The sequence below is a fragment of the Piliocolobus tephrosceles genome, unplaced genomic scaffold (genome assembly GCF_002776525.5).
Source record: "Piliocolobus tephrosceles isolate RC106 unplaced genomic scaffold, ASM277652v3 unscaffolded_39972, whole genome shotgun sequence".
NCBI classification, from domain to species: domain Eukaryota; kingdom Metazoa; phylum Chordata; class Mammalia; order Primates; family Cercopithecidae; genus Piliocolobus; species Piliocolobus tephrosceles.
Window position 1 is genome coordinate 1 of NW_022324278.1, and position 11631 is coordinate 11631.

The following is an 11631-nucleotide window of genomic DNA, read 5'->3' on the forward strand; positions in this document are numbered from 1 at the left end:
CACACACACACACGTGTACAGCTGAGACACAGCCCACTCTAGTGCAGTCTAGCCCCCGTCACTGAGGGAAAGGCGCAGCACTGTGGGGCCATAGGAGCGGCAGCTGGACACAGACCAAGGCCTTGGCAAAGGCCCAGGCCACTGGCTGGGCATGAAGGTCAGAAGAGGGCAGGAGGGGCTGGGGGCACTGTGCCTGTTGGGCCTAGGTGGGCACATGCTGGGCAGGAGAGGAACAGCCCGGCACCTCACACAGGAAGGGGTGGGGGCAAAGGCAATTTCTGAAGGCCAGGGCAGGGCCACCGCCCCAAGAAAAGCAGAGCAGGGCAAGAACGGACATGGGGCTCGGAGCTGAGCAGGCCTGGTGGGCCCCAGGAGGGAGACACAGAGGACCTGGGGTTCTCGAGGCTGGCAGGGGCCAGAGATGGAGCCCCAGCTGGGATGCCATCCTCCTTCCTGGGGGCCCACTCTGCCCAGCCCCTGCAGCCTAGCACAGCTTGGGGCATTGGATAGAACTGGGAGAGAGCAGGCCAGAGGGCTCTCACTGAGGCCCCTGCCCCCAAATGCCCACAGCCTGGGGAAAATGAGCAGGTAGATGGGGGGGCAAGTGGAGCCCCAGCCACACCCACACAGTGCACACAGCCTCACCGGGGCCGGCGGGGGCAGGAGGCTCGCCACCCCTGCTGTGGTTTCTCAGAATCATGGGTCCTTCCAGGGAACTCAGCATTTCCTCCTCACCCTCCCACACGGCACCTTTCCCCAGGGCCACAAGCAGGGCATGGGGGCTTTGGACAGCCTGGGAACAGGACACTCACACCCAGCCTGGATTCCCTGAGCCTCACATCACAGCCCTCCAGGGCTCTGACAGCCAACAGCCCTTCCGGGGTCTTCCACACGTGCTGAGCATCCCTCTGAGGGTGCCAGGCCTGACAGCCCCTCTCCCTCCACAGGACCACCAGCCCTGGGAACCCGGGGTCCTGGGGGCAGGGTCCCAGTGTCTCCCTCCCCAAAGGTTCTATACACCCCTCCCCTCCCCGGTGGCCACTCCATGCATGCTGGCCTCCAGGGACAGGCAGGCCAACGGTGTGAAGGAAATCATCTCGCTCAGGCCTGCAACCAGGGACAAATGCCACGGGAGCCTCCAGGAAGGCCACCGAGCCCGAGCCCAGCCTTCATGTGCCCACACCCACCCACGGCATAGATGGGTCATGGCGTCCCCAGCCTCCAGCAGCTGCAGGGACCTTGCAGAGCCACCAGCCACCTCCGCCCAGCTCCCTGCCAGCCCCTGGCCAGGCCCCCGCCTGTGTGTGCTTGCCTTGAGGAGCAGCCCAGCTGGGGACCCCCGGCTGCAGGACGGTGACCTGGGAGTACAAGGTGAGGCCACCGTGCAGGGTGCCAGCTCCAAGCAGGTCATGGGGACGAGGGCTGCGGCCATCAGGAAGCCCTGCATGCACACCTTGGACACACGGCCCCTGAGGGCCAGTTCACCTTAGTGCGCCTCATTCTCCTGCACAAGAGAGCCCCCATCCTTTCTTCACAAGGCTTTTGTGGGAGCGGAGGTGGCATTGCCCAGTGCCTTCTCCCTTTCCCAGGCAGCGGGACCCCGAGTTTGCTGACCGGCACCACCAAGCCCAGGCAGGCATCAAGAGTGAGAGTCTGGGAGGGGGGCAGGGGCCCCGGGGTGGGGACTGAGAGGGCAGAGAACCTCCCCCAGCACTCGGCGTGCGTCCGTAGTGAAGGAGTGTCACCTGAGCCCCCGCTGTTGCTCAATCGACTTCCCAAGAACAGAGAGAAAAGGGAACTTCCAGGGCGGCCCAGGCCTCCGGGGGTTCCCACCCCATTTTTAGCTGAAAGCACTGAGGCAGAGCTCCCCCTACCCAGGCTCCATTGCCTGGCATAAAAATAACCACCATGGTTACTGATCATCTGGGAGCTATCCAGGAACGCGACAGGGAGCCGGATGGGCCACACCAGCCATAGGCACCACATGGAGAACCCGGCACTTCAGGTATCCCAGGCCACAGGGGACCCAGTCGAGGGGCTGGCCCAGGCCACAGGGAACCCAGTCGAGGGGCTGGCCCAGGCAGCAGTGAGGGAGCGGCTGCCTGGGCCCCTGACCGGGAGGGGACTCCTGGGCCACCCTCACAGCATAAACCAAGCTTCTTGGTCACTGCACGGACTCTAGGCACCCCTTCCCCGCGTGGGGACACAGGAAAGCTAGAAACAGCCTCACGCCAACCTGGAGAAGGCAAGGGCCTGGGACAGAGCTGGGCCCAAGACTAAAAAGGTCAGAGGCCCCACGCTGGGCAGGGCTAGGCTGGGTGCAGACTGCCACCCCCAGGACAGGGACAGCCAGCCCAGAGCTGGGAGGGAGGGTGGGTAGGCGGCAGCAGGGATCTGTCCTGAGCTGCACTGCATGACTGGCGGATCTGGGCAAGTCGGAGGGGGATGGACTGAGTGGACTCGACAGACAGGGACTGAGTGGGGCTTGGCTGAGTGGACTAGACAGGCAGAACAGACTGAGCTGAGGCAAGCTGGGTGGGCTGAGAGGGCTACCCTGTCCCTTTAGAGGATAGGCTGGCCAAGCTGAGCTGTACTGAGCCAGGGCAATCGGGGCTGGCCCGGGCCAGGTGGGTTTAGCTGAGTTGAGTGGGTGGACTGGGTAGAGTGAAATGATCTACCCTCAGTTGAGCCAGGTTTGAGCTGGGTTATTCTAAGCCCTAAGTTGGACTGAGCTGGGCTGAGCTGGACTTATCTGGGGGGCAAGGCAAAATCAGGCTGAGCTGAGGTGGCCTGCACTGAGTGGTCCAGGATTGGGTTAAGCTCAAGTAGGCTGACCTGGACTCGACTGAAATAAGCTGGACCGACACAGGAGTAGGGACAAGCTACAGTTCTCTACCTAGGATACAAGGGGTGTTCGTGGACTATCTAGACTGAATGACACCAAGCTAGGGTATTACCTGCTGAGCTTACCTGAGCTGGCCTGGGCTTAGCAGGGCTGCACTGAGCCGGGCTGAGCTGAGCTGAACAGACCTGAGCCAAGCTTAGCTGGTTAGGCTAAGTTGGGCTGAGCTAAATTGGATTGAGCTGAGGAGGGCTAGGCTGGATGAGAGACCTGATGATGGACAGGGTTAAAAGCTGGAGTGAGCAGGGCTTAAATTATTGAACTAAATTGGGCTGGGGTGATCTAAGTGAGTTCAGCTGGGATGAGCTGGGCTGGGCTGAAGTGTGCCAAAGTGAACTGGGCTAAACTAGGCTCACCTGAGTGGACTAAGCTGGGCTGGGCTCAACTGGGTTCAGCTGAACTGTGCTGGGTTAGACTAAACTGGGTTCAGCTGGGCTGAGTCAAGCTGAACTGGACTAAGGTGGCCTGGCCTGGCCTGAGCTGTGATTGGAAGGGCTGAGCTGAGCTGAGCTGGGATGAGCTGGACAGACCTGAGCCAAGCTCAGCTGGTTGGGCTAAGCTGAGCTAAGCTAAATCGGGTTGACCTGTGGAGGGCTAGGCTGAGTGAGGGATCTGAGATGGACAGGGTTAGAAGCTGGACTGAGCTGGGGTTAGATTGCTGAAGTGAGTTGAGGTGGGGTGAGCTAAACTGGATTTAGCTGGGATGAGCTGATCTGAGCTGGGCTGAACCAGGCTAGCCCTGAGTGGGCTGGGCTGGGCTGGGCTAACCTAGGTTCCGCTAGGCTCATATGCACTGGGCCAAGCTAAAGTGAACTGAACTGAGCTGAGCTGCGCCAAACTGGGTTCAGCTGGGCTGGGCTGAACTGACCAGAAGCGGACCTGGATGGGCTTAGCTGGGCTGAACTAGGCTAGCCTGAGCGGGCTGAGCTAGGTTGGACTGGGGTGGGGTGAGGTGGGGTGAGCTGAGCTGAGCTGGGCTGGGCTAGGCTAACCTAACCCAACCTAACCTGGGTTCAGCTGGCCTAGGTTGGGCTGGGCTGGGCTAAACTGGGTTCACCTAAGATGTGCTAATATGGGCTGGGCTGGGTCAGGTTGAGGTTAACTGAACTGGGCTGACCTGGGCTGGGCTCAATTGAGTTCACATGGGCTGGGCTGGCCTGGTCTAAACTGGGTTTGGCTGGGCCAGGCCAACTGGACTGACGTGGATGCAGCAGAGCTGAGCTGAGCTGAGCTGGCCTGGCTGGGCCTAAGCTGTGACTAGAAGACCTGGGCTGAGCTGGACAGACCTGAGCCAAGCTTAGCTGGTTGGGCTAAGCTGGGTTGAGCTAAATTGGGTTGAGCTGGGGAGGGCTAGGCTGAGTGAGTTAACTGAGATGGACGGGGTAGAAGCTGGAGTGAGCTGGGCTTAGATTATTGAACTGAATTGGGCTAGGGTGATCTAAACTGGGGTCTGCTGGGATGAGCTGACTGGGGCTGGGCTGAAATAGGCTAGCCCTGAGTGGGCTGGGCTGGACTAACCTAGGTTCAGCTGGGCTCATATGGGCTGGGCCAGGCAAAAGTGAACTGAACTGAGCTGAGATGTGCTAAACTGGCTTCAGCTGGGCTGAACTAAGCTAGCCCAAGCGGGCTAAGCTAGGTTGAACTGGGGCGAGCTGGGCTAACTTAACCTGGGTTCAGCTGGCCTAGGTTGGGCTGGGCTGGGCTACACTGGGTTCAGCTGAGATGTGCTCATATGGGCTGGGCTGGGTCAGGTTGAGGTTAACTGAACTGGGATGAGCTGAGCTGGGCTCAACAGAGTTCACATGGGCTGGGCTGGGCTGGGCTGGCCTGGCCTAAATTGGGTTTGGCTGGGCCGGGCCAACTGGGCTGAGGTAGATGGAGCTGAGCTGGCCTGGCTTGAGCTGTGACTGGAAGACCTGGGCTGAGCTGGACTGTCCTAAGCCAAGCTTAGCTAGTTGGGCTAAGCTGGGTTGAGCTCAATTGGGTTGAGCTGGGGAGGGCTAGGTTGGGTGAGGGACCTGTGAGATGAACAGGGTTAGAAGCTGGACTGAGCTGGGCTTAGATTGCTGAACTGAGTTGAGCTAAACAGGGTTTAGCTGGGATGAGCTGATCTGGGCTGGGCTGAACTGAACTGTGCCAAAGGGAACTGGACTGAACTAAGCTAGCCCTGAGTGGGCTGGGCTGGGCTGGGCTAACCAAGGTTCAGCTGGGCTCACATGGGCTGGGCCCGACTAAGATGAACTAAAGTGAGCTGAGCTGTGCTAAACTGGGTTCAGCTGGGCTCATATGGGCTGGGCCAGGCTAAGGTGAACTGAACTAAGCCGAGCTGTGCTAAACTGGGTTCAGTTGGGCTGGGGTGGGCTGAACTGACCAGAATTGAACTGGGCTGAACTAGGCTAGCCTGAGCGGGCTAAGCTAGGTTGGACTGGGGTGAGCTAGGTTGGACTGGGGTGAGCTGGGCTGGGCTGGGCTAGGCTAGGCTAAGCTAACCTAACCTGGGTTCAGCTGGCCTAGGTTGGGCTGGGCTAAACTGAGTTCAGCTGAGATGTGCTAATATGGGCTGGGCTGGGTCAGGTTGAGGTTAACTTAACCGGGCTGACCTGAGCTGGGTTCAGCTGAGTTCACATGGACTGGGCTGGCCTGGTCTAAACAGGGTTTGGCTGGGCCAGGCCAGCTGGGCTGAGGTGGATGGAGCTGGGCTGGACTGAGCTGGACAGACCTGAGCCAAGCTTAGCTGGTTGGGCTGACTAAGCTGGGTTGAGCTAAATTGGGTTGAGCTGGGGAGGGCTAGGCTGGGTGAGTGACCTGAGATGGACAGGGCAGGAGAAGCTGGAGTGAGTTGGGCTTAGATTATTGAACTGAATTGGGCTGGGGTGATCTAAACTGGGTTCTGCTGGGATAAGCTGATCTTGGCTGGGCTGAACTGAGCAGAGCTGAACATAGGTGGGCTGGGCTAAACTGGGCTGAACTGGGCTGCTGGGCTGGACTGGGTAAGCTGGGCTGAGCTGAGCGAGGCTAAACTGAGTTGGGATGGGCTAGGCTGGGCCAAACTGGGTTCAGCTGAGATGGGCTAATATGCGCTGGGCTGGGTCAGGCTGAGCTCATCTGAACTGGGCTGTGCTGGACTGGGCTGAGCTGGACTGAACTGTATTCAGCTGGGCTGGCCTGGGCTAAATGGAGTTCAGCTGGGCTGGGCTGGGCTGAGCTGAGTAGGATTAGTTGAGCTGGTCATAACTAGATTTAATTAGCTAGGCTAGACTTAGCTGACTAAGCTGGTCTGGACTGTATTCATCTGTGTGAAGTTGGGGTGAGGTGGCTATTTTAAGTCCAGCTTTGCTGAGCTAAACTGGACTGGGCTAAATTGAGCTGGACTGACCATTCTCACCTGGCTGACTAAGAGGAGCTGAGACAGAAGCAAGCTGGTTGAGCTGGCTGGACTGAAATAAGAGTTTGCTGCCTGCGAGGGGAGGTCCTGGGCTGACCTGGGCCAGGCTGAACCAGGTTGGCCTAAAGTGCACTTCGGAGGGTGACACCTGCAGTGGGCCAGTCTCAGCTGAACTTGGCTGTCCCGGTGGGCAGAGTGGGACTGGATACTATGATTTTCGGGGTGCCTAGGGCAGACTTCAAGACCAAGCTAAACTGGGCTCCAGGGGCAGGATGGGCTGGCGACTTGGGGCTCCGGGCCAGGGCTCCGGGCCACGCTGTGCAGACCACAATGTCTGGGCCAGGGTTCTGTTGTGGGAGGGACTGCCCTTGGCATCAGGGCAAGTCTCCCCGCCCTCCCCTAGAGGTCAGGAGTAGGCAGAGCACCATGGGCGTCTGGCAGGTCAGGGGAGGGCTGCTGCATTGGGGAGATGGGGGCTCGGCACTCGAGAGCCCGAGGGGCTGAGACCACAGCCTCGGGGGATGGGAGTCGGGGTTGGAGGGCAGGCAGACCATCCACCATGAGCCCAGAGAGAGTGAAGGGGGAGGGCTCTGGTGTTCCACGTCCCATGGGGTCCCCGGGTTTCAGCCTAGGGGCATGGCCCAGTGCCTCTGCTTCTGAGTGCCCACGCTGCAGCGCCTTGATGGGGACGCTGGGGTCATCCTGGAGGCACCCTCTTCCTGAGCCCATCCTGAGGATAGTGGCTGAGCAACAGCTTCTGGTGGGGGAACGGCGGCCCTGGGAGGTGCCCTGGGCCGGGGGCTTGTGGGGATAAAGGCCCGAAATGAGCCTGGCCATCTGGATCCCTGGGCTGCCACGGGGTCCCTAGCTCCTCCATCCAGACCCCCAGGCCGGATGGGCCCTGGCCCGAGGCTGGCACTGACTAGGTTCTGTCTTCACAGCCTCCATACAGAGCCCCTTCGTCTTCCCCTTGATCCCCTGCTGCAAACACATTCTCTCCAATGCCACCTCCGTGACCCTGGGCTGCCTGGCCACGGGCTACTTCCCGGAGCCGGTGATGGTGACCTGGGACGCAGGTTCCCTCAACAGGAGCACTATGACCTTACCAGCCACCACCTTCACGCCCTCCGGTCACTATGCCACCATCAGCTTGCTGACCGTCTCGGGTGCGTCGGCCAAGCAGATGTTCACCTGCCGTGTGGTGCACACTCCATCGTCCGCAGACAAAGAGGTCAACAAAACCTTTGGCGGTAAGAGAGGGCCAAGCTCAGAGACCACAGTTTCCAGGAGTGCCAGGCTGAGGGCTGGCAGAGCGGGCAGGGGGTGAGTGGGAACACCCAGCATGCTTGGGGACCCGGGCCAGGAATGTGGGGACAAGAGGGAGGGTGCACAGAGCCCAGGGAGGCCAACAACCCTCATGACCATCAGCTCTCCCCCAGTCTGCTCCAGGGACTTCACCCCACCAACCGTGAAGATCTTACAGTCATCCTGTGATGGCGGTGGGCACTTTCCCCCGACCGTCCAGCTCCTGTGCCTCATCTCCGGGTACACCCCAGGGGCCATCAACGTCACCTGGCTGGAGAACGGGCAGGTCATGGAAGTGAACTCGCCCACCCCTCCTGCCACGCAGGAGGGTGAGCTGGCCTCCACACAAAGTGAGCTCACCCTCGCCCAGAAGCACTGGCTGTCGGACCGCACTTACACCTGCCAGGTCACCTATCAAGGTGAAACCTTTGAGGACAGCACCAAGAAGTGTGCGGGTACGTTCCCACCTTCCCTGGTGGCTGCCACAGAGGCCAGAGAAGGTGGCGGGCGGGCCTCACACAGTCCTCCGGTGTACCACAGATTCCAACCCGAGAGGGGTCAGTGCCTACCTAAGCCGGCCCAGCCCGTTCGACCTGTTCATCAGCAAGTCGCCCACGATCACCTGTCTGGTAGTGGACCTGGCACCCAGCAAGGGGACTGTGAATCTGACCTGGTCCCGGGCCAGTGGGAAGCCCGTGCCCCAGGTCACCCCAAGGGAGCAGAAGCAGCACAATGGCACGTTAACTGTCACGTCCGTCCTGCCGGTGGTCACCCAAGACTGGATTGAGGGGGAGACCTACCAGTGCAGGGTGACCCACCCCCACCTCCCCAGGGCCCTCGTGCGGTCCACGACCAAGACCAGCGGTGAGCCACAGGCAGGCCAGGGTCGTGGGGAGGAGGGAGGGAGCGAGCGAGCGGAGCCTGGGCTTGACCCCACGTCTGACCACAGGCCCGCGTGCTGCCCCGGAAGTCTATGTGTTTGCAACGCCAGAGAAGCTGGAGAGCCGGGACAAGCGCACCCTCGGCTGCCTGATCCAGAACTTCATGCCTGAGGACATATCGGTGCAGTGGCTGCACAACGAGGTGCAGCTCCCGGACGCCAGGCACAGCATGACGCAGCCCCGCAAGACCAAGGGCTCCGGCTTCTTCGTCTTCAGCCGCCTGGAGGTGACCAAGACCGAATGGGAGCAGAAAGACGAGTTCATCTGCCGTGCAGTCCATGAGGCAGTGAGCCCCTCATGGATCGTCCAGAAAGCGGTGTCTGTAAATCCCGGTAAATGATGCACTCCTGCCTCCCTCCCTCTCAGGGCTCCATCCAGCTGTGCAGTGGGGAGGGAGGCCAGACCTTCTGTCCACTGTTGCAACCACCCCAGGAAGCCACCCCCAATAAACTGTGCCTGCTCAGAGCCCTGGGTACACCCGTTCTTGGCAGCGGGCAGGGCTGTGGGCAGGGGCATCTTGGCACAGAGGAATGGGCCCCCCAGGAGGGGCAGTGGGAAGAGGTGGGCAGGGCTGAGTCCCCCCAGGAGAGGTGGTGGGAGGAGGTGGGCAGGGCTGAGGCACCGTTTCATCCGTTTGTCTTCGTGTCAAGGGTATTTGTCAAACAGTGTATCTGCAGGGACTCATCACAGATACCCTGGGCCCTCTCTGCCCCTACTCTGGGTTCACCCCCTCCAAGGAGTCCAAAGACCCACGGGAGGTCCTCAGGGAAGGGGGCAAGGGAGCCCGGCCGCCACGGCCCTCTCTCTTGGGGACTTGGCTTCTACCCCCCTGGACAGGAGCCCCTGAACCCCTAGGTGTAGATGGGCACACAGGCCCCTCCAGGTGGAAAAACAGCCCTAAGTGAAACCCCCACACAGGCACACAGGACCCCATACAGCCCTCCCCCAAGTCTGTGCCACTGCGGTTCGCCTCTGCCCTGCCCCGCCTTGCAGAGCCCCAGCACAGGGGCCAACGGGGCCGAGCCCACTCACACCCCACAGCCTCCACCACCCTGCCCTGTGGGCACACCAGGCCCAGGTCAGCACCCAGGCCCCTCTCCTACTGCCCCTCCCCTGCCCCTCGGTCCATCCTGAGTCGGCCCCCAGGGAACTGCCAGCCTCACACACCCAGTCACACCCAGTCACGCCCACTCAAGGCACAGTTGTGCATGTACCAGGCCCCATAGCAACTCCACAGCGCCCTGCACCACCACCAGGATGCCAAAGGCACCCCACACATGGTCACAGGTGGCCCACACTCCGCCTCCCATGCTGCCTCCAGCCAGGCTACTCCCAAGCACCTCCTCTGAGTCATACCTGGGCCACTGGATCCCAGACAGAAATGGAGGCCTCACATGGTGTCCTCCAGTCCAACCCTCCCTGTCACCCTGTCAAACACAGGATGGATGCACCCCAGGACCTGGGCTCCATCCCACTCCCCCTCTCACCCACACCAGAATCCCAGAGCAGGCTACATGCCCCTCCCAGGCCTCAAACCCACGGGTGCATCTGACACCCCCAATCCAAACGCTCCCCGTGGTCATGCATACCAAGTGCACAGCACCCACCAAATCCACACAGAAACACAGGCGCTGGGCACCCCGTGAGCACAAAGCCCCTCCATGTCTGAAGACAGTCCCTGCACACCGCCACAGCCATGCACTCACCTTCACTCATCCCGGCCCATCTGCACCCAGCTCCGGGCCGGGAGCAGCAGAAAGAGGTGTAAGGGGCCGAGGCTGGACCTGCGCCTGCTGGTGGCCCGTGACCAGCAGGCAACTCAGGGCATTGGGGAAGGGAGTGGAGGGGACCCAGGGCAAGAGGAGCCAGAGGGACCAGGCTGGTAGGCGGGGCCGGGCCAGGGTAGGGCCAGGATAGGGCCAGGAGGCCGCTCTGGACTCCCACAGGCCTGGGCTCATAGTCCACACCAGGACAGCCCCTCAGAGCACCCACGCAGTGAGTCCCAGGTCTTGGGAGCCAGGCTGCAGAGCTCACGCATCCTCCCGAGAGCCCTGAGTGAGGGGCCACTCCTGTGCCAAGGTGCTGGGTCCTTCTCTGGGGAGGCGGTGGGGTCTAGAGAGAGGAGGAGTAGAGGTAACCCGAGAAGCCGTAAGGAGCAGAGGGAAAATGGGGCCAGAGTGGGGGCCCACAGACGAGAGGTCAGGAGTGGTCAGCCTGGTCCTGGGCTGTTGACTGACTCGGGACCTGGGTCCCCACCCTCAGGGTTGGCTGGCGGCTCTGCGCAGTCGCAGAGGGCCCCGGATAGGGTACTCTGCCACTCCGAACAGCAGCAAGGGCTGCCGAGAGCAGCAAGGGGCTCTGTCCCCGACCACCGCGGCCACTGTGGAGCCGGGAGGGCTGACTGGCCAGGTCTCCCAGAGCTGGACGTGTGCGTGGACGAGGCTGAGAGTGAGACACTGTGGACGTGGACTGGCCTCTGCATCTTCGCCACACTCTTCCTGCTCAGTGTGAGCTACAGCGCTGCCATCACACTCCTCACGGTGGGCACCCACCTCCAGGGGCCAGGCCAGGGCAGGGGGCTGGGCAGAGCCAGCAGAGCGCCCTGACCCACGCCCTCCCCTCAGGTGCAGCGGTTCCTCTCAGCCACGCGGCAGGGGAGGCCCCAGACCTCCCTCGACTACACCAACATCCTCCAGCCCCACGCCTAGGCCGCGGGCCACTCGCGCTCCACCAGGCCTAGCTGCTTCTCTGCCGGCACCTGAGCCTCCCTCGGGCTGTGCCCTGCCCTGGGTGGGAAAAGGGAAGAAGACAAGAAAAGGGGGCGCAAGGTCGCTACTGTGGGCTGATGGCCAGTGAATCTGAGCCCAGAGGGGCCCGCTCAGCCGCAAGGTTAAAGGTGCCGACAGAACCACCAGTCGCAGCCCCCACCCCAAAGCAGTGTCCGTCCCTTCAACGGAGTCATCGAGGAGGGGGTGGCTGCTGGCCGTTGTGAGCTCATCCCAGGCCCCTGGGTCTCAGGGTCACTCCCATTCTGACTGTACAGTCACCAAAAGCCAAGGAGGGCCCAGCACCCAGCCCAGGACACAGCTGAGTCTGCG

At 61.6% G+C, this 11631-nt stretch overlaps 1 gene segment (V, D, J or C); it reads left to right on the top strand.

Annotated features, from left to right (window-relative positions):
• Positions 1 to 1687: 1687 nt before the first annotated feature.
• LOC113223231 lies at positions 1688 to 11561 on the top strand. The segment is given in 7 exon segments: positions 1688 to 2005; positions 7229 to 7537; positions 7727 to 8047; positions 8133 to 8456; positions 8542 to 8865; positions 10796 to 11073; positions 11158 to 11561. Coding segments are annotated over 6 exon segments (1524 nt in total).
• Positions 11562 to 11631: the final 70 nt, after the last annotated feature.